Source organism: Centropristis striata, chromosome 3, assembly GCF_030273125.1.
Source record: "Centropristis striata isolate RG_2023a ecotype Rhode Island chromosome 3, C.striata_1.0, whole genome shotgun sequence".
Lineage (NCBI taxonomy): Eukaryota > Metazoa > Chordata > Actinopteri > Perciformes > Serranidae > Centropristis > Centropristis striata.
Window position 1 is genome coordinate 2357780 of NC_081519.1, and position 12089 is coordinate 2369868.

General features: G+C 31.5%; 1 protein-coding gene across 1 annotated transcript in view; it reads left to right on the forward strand.

Annotated features, from left to right (window-relative positions):
* The window catches only part of tgm8 (transglutaminase 8), a 33912-nt gene that overhangs the window by 16715 nt on the left and 5108 nt on the right, over positions 1–12089 (forward strand). Inside the window, exons 7-11 of the mRNA XM_059330265.1 lie at positions 2450–2585; positions 7055–7164; positions 9578–9693; positions 10689–10815; positions 11763–12067. Of these exons, the coding sequence (XP_059186248.1) occupies positions 2450–2585; positions 7055–7164; positions 9578–9693; positions 10689–10815; positions 11763–12067 (794 nt within the window). The remainder of the gene's footprint in view (positions 1–2449; positions 2586–7054; positions 7165–9577; positions 9694–10688; positions 10816–11762; positions 12068–12089) is intronic.

The following is a 12089-nucleotide window of genomic DNA, read 5'->3' on the forward strand; positions in this document are numbered from 1 at the left end:
TAAAAAAGACACAAAATTACTAAAAAAAAAGACAACATTACCAAAAAAGACACGGAATTACCAAAAAAAGACACAAAATTACTAAAAAAAAAGACACAAAATTACTAAAAAGACACAAAATTATTAAAAAAGACACAAAATTATTTTAAAAAAGACACAGAACTACCAAAAAAACAAACAATTTTGCAAGAATTGTCATTTCTGCTGGCTTGACTGCTGAAAAAAAAAAAAACCTTTATTGCCAATATACATATGAAAGCTGCACATCTTCTGAAAAAAAAATGCTCTCACTGCAATGAAATATCTAAAATGGTGACTTACATCATCACAAATGACATGAATACATTTAAAATGTTAAAATATATTGTCTGTGCAACCAAAATAGGTCAAATAAGTAACAGTAACACTATTCTGCCCTTTAGTTATATGTGTTGTGTAATAATAATGTGAATATGACTGGAACCCATGTTGTAACTTATGTATCTGAGTAAATAATATCGTCTAATTCACCATTTTGACATTGGGCGAATGTCTGTATAATGTCTGAATATAAGAGCATAAGCCTAATAATAACAGCCTCCACCCAAGACTGAAGTTTACTCCACAGGGCGTGTGAGACCAGAAACAAGTCTGGATTTCGGTGCCACGGCAGTTTAGCAGAGACGATAACAAGATGTTACATGTAATATATTTTATGTTACATGTAGTATATTTTATGCCGCTGGAGGCAGTATCAAAGTGACCAAAAAAAGACACAAAATGACAGAAAAAAATGACACAACATTATTTAAAAAAGACACAAAATGACAGAAAAAAACTAAAATACTTTAAAAAAAAAGACACAAAATGGCCAAAAAAAGACACAGAATTACCAAAAAAGACGCAAAATTATTAAAAAACGACACAAAATTATTTTTAAAAGACACAAAATGACCAAAAAAAGACACAGAATTACTAAAAATGACACAACATTATTTAAAAAAGATACAAAATGACAGAAAAAAAAAATATATAAAAAATCTTGTCAAGTGAAATTATCTGTCCATGCAGCAAGATCATTTCCCTCAGATTTACTGTTTTTTTTTTGTTTTTTTTCACTTTGGTTTTTATTCATTTTTCATCCAACAACACACAAAAACATAACTTCACAATACACAAACATAACATCCACATAAAAAAACAAAAAACAAAAACAAATTAAAGTCCTGTTGGGAATCACATTTCTTCTTGGTCACTCGTTAGTTCTCTGTATCTAATGATGTTTCACCAGTCTTTGTCGCTGTTCCAGGTCCTGAAATATGTCCATTTCAGCCATTTGTCCTCCAACTGCGTTTCCTGCAGTCTTAAGTGATGTGTCAGTTTTTCCATTATATAGATTTCCTCTATTATCTCTATCCATTGTTCCCGATTCGGAGGATCCACTCTTTTTTACCAGCTATTAACAGTATTTTTGCCAGGTACCTATCCCCTGCATGCACGTTTTCCTAATAATAACAGCCTCCACCCAAGACTGAAGTTAACTCCACAGGGCGTGTGAGACCAGAAACAAGTCTGGATTTCAGTGCCACGGCAGTTTAGCAGAGACGATAACAAGATGCAGCAAAAAGAAGCTGAATTACAATTATGCACGTGTTCTTAAATTCTAGCAAAGTCGGGTAAAGTGTAATATATTTTATGTTACATGTAGTATATTTTATGCCGCTGGAGGCAGTATCAAAATGACCAAAAAAAGACACAAAATTACTAAAAATTAAAAAAAAATACACAAAATGACAGAAAAGAAACTAAAATACTTTTAAAAAATGGCCAAAAAAAGACACAGAATTACCAAAAAAGACACAAAATTATTAAAAAACGACACAAAATTATTTTAAAAAGACACAAAATTACTAAAAAAGACACAAAACTACAAAAAAAAGACAGAGTTACCAAAAACGACACAAAAGTATTTTTAAAAAAGACAAAATTATTAAAAAACAACACAAAATTATTTTAAAAAGACACTTTTTACTCTATTTATCTAAAATTACATAAATAGAGTAACTTACAACACATAGGGATCCCATATCTCAGCACCTCTTGCAAAGTTTTATGTATCATCTTCCAAAACAGTTGTACCTTATCACATTTCCAAAACACATGTGCATGGTCTGAGTTTACTGCTCCACATTCTCTCCAGCAGGATAGATTCACACTCAAATATTTACTCTTGACTTTGGGCGTTATAAAGAATCTAATCAGGTTTTCCCAAGAGAACTCCCTCCATATCCGTGAATTGGTGGATGTTTGTTGCATTTTCCACGTTTAGCCAGTCTTCATCCGAGATTCTTATATTAAGCTCTGACTCAGATTTAGTGTTTTTATCTTGTTTTTAGACTAAACACCTTTTTGTGCAGTGTGCTGCAAAAGTGCAGCTCCAAACTGTGACTCTGCCTGTGTTTGGTTGCAGTGATGCGTCTGCTGGGCATCCCGTGCCGCGTGGTCACCAACTTCGAGTCGGCCCACGACGTGAACAAGAGTTTGACCATCGACGTGTTCCACGCAGACTACGGGGTCAGAGAGAAACCTTCCCTAGACAGCGTTTGGTGAGTCAGAGAGAAAACTAACACATGTTACACTACTCCTACTGAATAAACCACCATTTATTCTATTTATACCCTTTATAATTGTACCTTTTTTCCTTAGAGAGGTGCAATATTTCCGTCCGTCTCCATGCTCAAAAGCGGCAATTTTTTAGCTGCTACTATTTGGTGATAATATTTTCGTTAACTATAATAACCTTGACACACACACACGTTCTGCAAAAAAAACTTTGTGCAGGTTCAGCAGCAGCAAAAGCTCAAAACTTCTTACTAAAGTCTCACTAATATTGTTTTCTAATATCTAAGTGTAATATACGTTTGTGCTGCACACTGCACATGTTGGTCAAGTCTCAGAAATGGTATTCAAAGCCTCACGAGAGATTTAACCCTTTATTGGGTGAAGAACCGTATTTAGTAACTTCAGTGGATATCTAAACTGGGTCTCCATGTCTCTTTTTTTCATAGAACCACATGGATTTCTTCCAGCTAATCAGCAAAGATCAGGCACCATGACATCTGACCAATCAGTATGATAATAATATAATAATATTCACTTTATTGATCTTCACCTCCAATGTAAAAATGAAAAATTTAGAAAAAAAATCTGCAAGAAACAGTCGTACAAACAGAGTTATTCTTCAGTGACTTGTACCAGGAGAACTTGACTATGACGGCATATTAGGGCCAAGTATGAGAAAAAAGTTGCAAATTTACTAGATTAAAGTGGCAAATCGACAAGAAAAAAAAGTTGCATATTTAAGAGATTTAAAGTGGTAAACCTGCGCGAAAAAAAGTTGCAGATGTACAAGAAAAAAGTGGTAAAAAAGCAAAGTTTTCTCACAGATTCACCACTTTAATCTCGTAAACTTTTTTCTCAAAATATGACCCCCCTCCCCGGGTCTGTATGTTTTTTTTACACATTCTGGCTGTTTGTAATATCCTCCAATATTCTCTAGGGTTGAAATTTAGAATTTGGAATTATTTCAATGAGTGCCCTATGAAGGGTTAAAATGAGCTGCTGGGACCTCGAGGATAATCACAGCCTTATAAAACTTTACAACCACAAACTAGAGACCATTACCTTTAAATAATTTTGTGTCTTTTTTAGTCATTTTGTGTCTTTTTTTAGTCATTTTGTTTCTTTTTTAGTCATTTTGTGTCTTTTTTTAGTCATTTTGTGTCTTTTTTGTGTCATTTTGTGTCTTTTTTTAGTCATTTTGTGTCTTTTTTAGTCATTTTGTTTCTTTTTTGGTCATTTTGTGTCTTTTTTTAGTCATTTTGTGTTTTTTTTTAGTCATTTTGTGTCTATTTTTAGTAATTTTGTGACTTTTTTTGGTCTTTTTTTGTCTTTTTGTGTTCATTTTGTGTCTTCTTTTAGTAATTTTGTGTCTTTTTTTGTTTTTTTTTACACATTCTGGCTGTTTGTAATATCCTCCAATATTCTCTAGGGTTGGAATCTGGAATTGGCAATGAGTGCCCTATTAAGGGTTAAAGTGTTCAACACAATGGACAATGATGACATTCTTTAGTGGTTTAGGGTGAGCCACCACACCCGGAGAGAACATTAAGACTCTTCTTTAATCAACTTATTTGGCAAACCAGCATGAACAATCCCTTTGTTGAGGAGCCAGACTGGTGTTGTTCCTGTGGTTGGCAGGTAACGACAAGTTGACATGCCAGCAGGAACATTATGACACTTCTTCATTCTGGTTTGACCTAAAAAAACTGGCAGCACTTTAACAATTTAAACAGGTTCACGCCTTGAACCCACTGACCGTGAAATAGTTTGTCAGAGTCACAAGATCTATTTATTTGCATAACTTCAAGAGGCTACAGTGTAAAAAATGTCTGTAGATTTAACAGTGAAAAACTGCTCAACCATGACAGTAAAAACCGTTAAATGATAAATGGGTTGATTCAGTTTCAGTAACAATGAAACAACGTAAATGTATATATCAGCCAAAACAGTATTTAAAAAAAAAAAAATTTGTTTCAAAAATACATTACTCCACTTTAAAATACACTGGCAACGTGTTTGTAACAAAAATATACTGTAATATATATACAAGCCATGACTTTAAATTTTGCATTTATCTTTTGTAAAAAATGCTTTTTTTCTAACTGTTAAATGTACTAAACACCAGATCTCTAACAAAAATATACTGTAATGTTTAACGGTAAAATCTTTAATTCATGCAGCATTTATAAAGTATTTTATTGTCAATTATATGGCAGAGCAGTGTTTCTTTTGACGGAAAAAGTTTTTTATTTTTACAGTAAAATATGGAATAAAATGGCAATTTTAAATGTGAAATCAAAAGTGCTAATATAATTTTACTGTAATATTAGAAACAGTTGCACCGTATTTATTACAGGAAAGTTCTGGCAACCACAGCTGCCGTTTTTTTACCGTAAAAACAACAGTTGTTTTTTTTTTTTTACAGTGTAGAGACCATGTTATGTGAGCTCTATGGAGCGTTTTAGTGCCTTTCAGCTCATTGTTGTTGTTTTCTCCTGCAGGAAAAATGTTATTTTTGCATACTGGGCTCCCTGAACAGTCTGTGAATTGCATAAATTGGGTTTGACTGGAAAGCTAAGACTATTGTGGATTCCATGACCATGACATCTGACCAATCAGTATGATAATAATATAATATTATTAACTTTATTGACCTGGACCTCCAATGTAAAAATGAAAAATTTGGAGAAAAAATCTGCCAGAAACAGTCGTATAAACAGAGTTATTCTTCAGTGACTTGACTATGACGGTATATTAGGGCCAAGTATGAATAAAAATACAAACCCAGGGGAGGGGGTAATATTTTAATAAAAAAGTTGCAAATTTACTCGATTAAAGTGGCAAATCTACAAGAAAAAAAGTTGCAGATTTACGAAAAAAATAGGGGGAAAAAAGCTAAGTTTTCTCGCAGATTCACCACTTTAAATCTCATAAATCTGCGACTTTTTTTCTAATCTCGTAAACTTTTTCCTCTAAATATTACACCCCCTCCCCTGGGTCTGTATGTTTTTTTTTTTACACATTCTAGCAGTATATAATATCCTCCAATATTCCCTAGGGTTGAAATTTGGAATTTGCAAGTATTTCAATGAGTGTCCTGTTAAATGATAAAATGAGCTGCCGGGACCTCGAGGATAATCACAGCCTTATAAAACTTTACAACCACAAACTAGAGACGTGGAGCATTCAGAGGATATGCACATTAATGTCTCACAATAATAATAAATAAATAGAATAATAATTCTCAGCAGTTTACTCAAGAGAAGAGCTCGCCATGCAATCAGCGACAAATGCAATTCTTGCAAGTATTGTGTGATTCTGGACAGATTTATATCATCATTTTTAATTAAAAAAAAAAAGGGTTAAAATTATCACCAAATTCTAGAGACTGTGTTTTCAACAAAAATAACTTTTTGTTTCAATTTGTTATATTTAGTGGATCTAGAGGAACAACTGGAGTGGAGGAATAAAGATAAATATTTACTTAGAATATTATTGGTGGCCTGTAAGAAATCAATATTATTATATATTATATTATACAATATTATCAATATTATTATTATTTATTGAAAATTGGCAAAAATGGATTATCATAAATGGAATCTATCATAAAACCGGATTTCAGGTAATCTCAGATTGGACGATCAGAATACTTTCATTTCTTTGTACCTTTCCCCTTTTTATTTTATTTATTAATTTATTTTTGGGTCTTTTCCAATCCCCTTTTGTACACTTTGTACTTTTTTCCTTGATATTTTCTGTATTTGTCTATAGGTCTTCATGTTGATTGTTTGTTTGTTCATTTCAAAAACCAATAAAAAGTAAATGACAAAAAAAACCAAACTGAAACTGCATTTTGTGGTTACAAAACTAACTAAAATTATAGTGTAAATGTCCTTCGTTTTCATCTTTGTCAACTTTTTTCATCCATAAACCTTTTTGGTTGATATGAAATCTATTTCATCTATTTGGTTTTATGATTTAATAAACTTATTGGGGCTGAGATGGATCAGACAAAGGAAATAAAGGAAACATTTATTGTGACCTTATTGAATCTAGCACCCAACAAATACCCCATTACACAACAACTATGAAAAAGTTGACAAAGATGAAAACGAAGCACATTTTCACTATCATTTCAGTTAGTTTTAGTTAGTTTTGTAGCCAGTAAAATAGAGTTTCAGTTAGTTATCTTTTTTTTTTTTTTTTTTAAACTCTCGTGTTTATATTTATTTCAGTTATGGAAAACATTTTTTCAATTCTAGTTTTTGTTATTTCGTCAGTTTTTGTTAACTATAATAACCTTGGTCTGCATTAATTTGTCATATGTGCTCAACCTAAAACCACACAAAGAAATATAATATTTCACGTCTTTCTCAAACACATCCATAAAACATTCCTTGTCACTGTAATTCTTCATAGTTGCACTTCTGAATGTATCTTTGTGATTCAGGAACTTCCACGTGTGGACGGAGGGCTGGATGAAGCGTCCAGATCTGGGAGAGGACGGAAAATATGACGGCTGGCAAGTTCTGGATCCAACACCACAGGAAACCAGCGAAGGTAAACACTCTTCTTTACCTCCATTACCTCTTTTAACCCTTTATCAGGCAAAGAACTATATTTGGTAACTTCAGGTAATATTTTGAGAAAAAAGTTGCAAATTTACTAGGTTAAAGTGGCAAATCTACAAGAAAAAAGTTGCAGATTTAAGAGATTTAAAGTGGCAAATCTACAAGAAAAAAGTTGCAAATTTACTAGATTAAAGTGGCAAAACTACAAGAAAAAAAGCTGCAGATTTAAGAGATTTAAAGTGGCAAATCTACAAGAAAAAAGTTGCAAATTTACTAGATTAAAGTGGCAAATCTACAAGAAAAAAAGATGCAGATTTAAGAGATTTAAAGTGGCAAATCTGCACGAAAAAAGTTGCAGATTTACAAGAAAAAAGTGGGAAAAAAGCAACTTTTTTCTCCCAGATTCACCACTTTAACCCTTAATAGGACACTCATTGAAATACTTGCAAATTCCAAATTTCAACCCTAGAGAATATTGGAGGATATTACGTACAGCCAGAATGTGTAAAAAAAACATACGAAAATAATATTTTGAGAAAAAAGTTTACGAGATTAAAGTGGTAATCTACGAGAAAAAAATGCGTAGATTTATGAGATTTAAAGTGGTGAATCTGGGAGAAAAAAGTTGCTTTTCCCCAACTTTTTTCTCGTAAATTTTTAACTTTTTTCTCGAAATATTAATTAATAAATAATAATTAAAATAAAATCAATAGTTGAATAGTCCAGTATCAGTCAATTGCTGACATTTAAAAAAGAATTTAATAAATCAAATAATATTAATAATAAATTAATACTGCATGTTCACTATAAGTCAATTGCCCATCATTAAGATAAATAATAATTATTTAAAAAATAGCTAAACAACACTCTATGGTCAGTATCAGTCAATTGCTGATCATTTGAATAAATAACAACAATAAAAAAAGTTAAATAGTTTAGCATCAGTAAATTGCTGACATTAAAAAATGGAATAAATTAAAATAAAATTAATAGCTAATTAATACTGCATGTTCACTACAAGTCAATTGCTTATAGTTAAGATAAATAATAATAATAATAATAATAATAAATAGCTAAACAATACTCTATGGTCAGCATCAGATCATTTGAATAAATAATAATAATTTTAAAGAAAAGCTATATAATACTGTGTGTTCACTACCAGTCAATTTCTGATCATTTTTTAAAAAACGGAATAAATTAAAATAAAATGAATAGCTAAACAATACTGTATGGTCAGTAGCAGTCAATTTCTGATAATTTAAATAAATAATAACAATAAAAAAAAGTTAAATAGTTAAGTATCATTAAATTGCTGGCATTAAAAAAATTGAATAAATTAAAATAAAATTAATAGCTAATTAATACTGCATGTCAATTGCTTATAGTTAAGATAAATAATAATAATAATAATAATAATAATAATAATAATAATAATAATAATAATAATAATAATAAATAGCTAAACAATACTCTATGGTCAGCATCAGATCATTTGAATAAATAATAATAATTTTAAAAAGTTAAATAGTAGAAAAGCTATATAATACTGTGTGTTCACTACCAGCCAAATTCTGATCATTTAAAAAAAATGGAATAAATGAAAATAAAATGAATAGCTAAACAATACTGTATGGTCAGTATCAGTCAATTTCTGGTAATTTAAATAAATAGTAATTAAAATTAAAATAAATAGCTAAAAAAAAAAACATTTTATTTTCAACATCTGTCAATTGCCAACAAAATAAATAAATACAAATAAAAATGAAAAGCTACATAATACTGTGTGTCCAACACCAGTCAATTGCCTATCATTTAGATAGATAGATAAATAATAATACAAAATAAATAAATCGCTAAACAATACTCTATGGTCAGTATCAGTCAATTGCTGATCATTTAAATAAATAATAATTAAAATAAAATCAATAGTTAAATAGTCCAGTATCAGTCAATTGCTGACATTTAAAACATTTTTTTTTAATTAATAGCTAATTAATACTGCATGTTCACTATAAGTCAATTGCCTATCATTAAGATAAATAATAATAATAAAAACTAGCTAAACAATACTCTATGGTCAGTATCAGATTATTTTAATAAATAATAATAATTTTAAAAAAAATAGTTTAGTATTAATTGCTGACCATTGAAAAAACAAATAAAAAAAAAGAAAAGCCATATAATTCTGTGTGTTTACTACCAGTCAATTTCTGATCATTTAAAAAAAAAACCTGAATAAATAAAAATAAAATGAATAGCTAAACAATACTGTGTGTTGCTGATCATTTAAATAAATAATAATTAAAATTAAAATAAATAGCTAAAAAAACCCATTGTCAATTGCCAACAAAGTAAATAAATATTAAATAAAAATAATATTATTTCATGATTTTTTGCAGGTGTTTACTGCTGTGGTCCAGCCCCGGTCAAAGCCATCCTCCTGGGAGAGACCGCCTTAAAATACGACGTCCCGTTCGTCTTCGCGGAGGTCAACGCCGACTGTATCGACTGGCTGGTCAGTTTTATTTTATTTTATTTTATATTTATTCTGTGTATTTAACCCTTTGATGCACAACACATAAACACCTTCTTATGCACAACATGGGTCAAAAACGACCTGCTTTCATCTCCCATGTTATTTCATGCTGCTGTGTGTTTGAATATCTTTTTTATTATTACAACAGATCATTATATCCAAAAGAAGTCTGTTTTGATCATTTTTACATCTATTTTTGGTCATTTTTATGTCTTTGTTGATCACTTTTACAGCTTTTTTGGTCAGTTCGTTTCTATTTTGATAATTTTGTGTCCTGTTTTGGTACTTTTTAAATCTATTTTTGGTCATTTTGTGTCTTTGTTGATCATTTTTTACATCTATTTTTGGTCATTTTATGTTTTTTTATTATTACATCAAGTTTACACACATGGGTCAAAAATGACCTTGTGCATTAGAAGCGTAGTGATAAAAAAAAGTGAAACGCTAAATTAACAATTTGAGTATATGTGTAACTATGTTTGTCTTATTTTGAAGGTTTAACTTTAAAAGAGTTGTTAGAACCACCATTTTAACATTTGAGACTTATTAGAGCCACCAAATAATAATTTACATTGGAAAAAAACACCAATTTACCAAAATAGGATAGTTAATATTTGTGTCTTCTTTGTCAGGTTTTAAATTGGTGACAACATATAAACACCTTCTAATGACCAACATGGGTCAAAAATCACCTTGTGCATTAGAAAGGTAGTGATAAAAAAAGGGATTTTATTCAAAAAGTAAGAAATGAAAACAAAAAATTAGGATGTATGATGATCAAAAATAAGTTAATTGAGGAAAACCTGCAATACTGAATGATGAAATGAATTTATTGCAAAGATATAGAATATAAAAACTCAGTCGGGTCACTTTAGACCATGTTGTGCATCAAAGGGTTAATTGTTTCTTTTTGTTGTTCCTTCTGTGTGTGTGTGTGTGTGTGTGTGTGTGTGTGTGTGTGTGTGTCCCTTTAGGTCAAAAAAGACGGGACCCATCAGAAAATCTACTCTGACACTAAGAGAGTTGGTAAGAGTACGTCGACCAAATCTATCGACTCAAAGAAGAGGCTGGACATCACACACACCTACAAACACAGCGAGGGTGGGTCACACACACACACACACACACACACACACATTCTTATACTTCTATCTTTGTGAGGACCCTCATTGGAACAGTGAATTCCCTATCAAGGTTTTAATAGTTTTGGATTTTTTATTAGTTTTAGTTTTAATTTCATTGTCAAATTTTGTTTTCAAATTCAGTTAGTTTTAATGAGTTTTTAGAGTGAGTTTGCTAGTTTTAGTTTAGTATTTTTTGTAATGCTTTAGTTTTAGTTTAGTTTTTATTAGTTTTAGTTTTTTGTAATGGGGTATTTGTTGGGTGGGAGATTAAAAGAGGTCACAGTAAATTTTGCCTTTATTTCCTTTGTCTGATCCATCTTCATTATGTATGAAAAAAGTTGACAAAGACGAAAACGAAGGACATTTTCACTATAATTTTAGTTTTAATTAGTTTTGTAACCACACAATACAGTTTCAGTTAATTATCTTTTTTTTTTAAACTCTCATTTTTATTTTTTTTTCAGTTAACAAAAATGTTTTTTCAATTCTAGTTTTCGTTATTTCGTTTCGTTTTCGTTAACTATACTAACCTTGTTCCCGAGCCCCTTACCCTAACCCTAATACATGGTTACCTTAACATAAACCTGATTGTAACCTTTAATCCTAAAACAAAGTCTGAAATCTAAAAAAAAAAGCCCTTAAAGAAGTGTCCGAAATGTCCTCACTTTGCAAAAATGTCCTCACTCTGTTGGTTAAAAAACGTGTCCCGGTCCTCACTATGTAGGAAGAACAAGAACACACACACACACACACACACACACACACACACACATACATACACACACACACACACACACACACAAACACACATTCACACACATTCACACAAACACACACACACACACAAACAAACACACAAACACACACACACACACACACACACAAACAGCTGTTTGTAAATGGAGGTAATCTGTGCGTCTCCAGGATCGGAGAAGGAGCGAGCTGTCTTCACATACGCCATCACCAGAGACTACACCATCGAGGACGAGGAGCCAGAGGAGGAGGAAGAGGAGGAGGAAGAGGAGGAGGAGGAGGAGGAGGAAGTGATGGAGGAGGAGAATGAAAACAATGAGGCGGATGTTGCCGTGGAAGAATCGGAGGGCCCAGAGCACGAAGAGACGGACGGAGATGATGATGATGAAGATGATGAGGAGGACACCGCTGAAGTAGAAGAAGTAGAAGAAGTCATCGTCCCTGCTGGTCCTCCGCTCATCATCAGGTTTGAGGAGGTGCGTCAGAAAAACTCTTTTA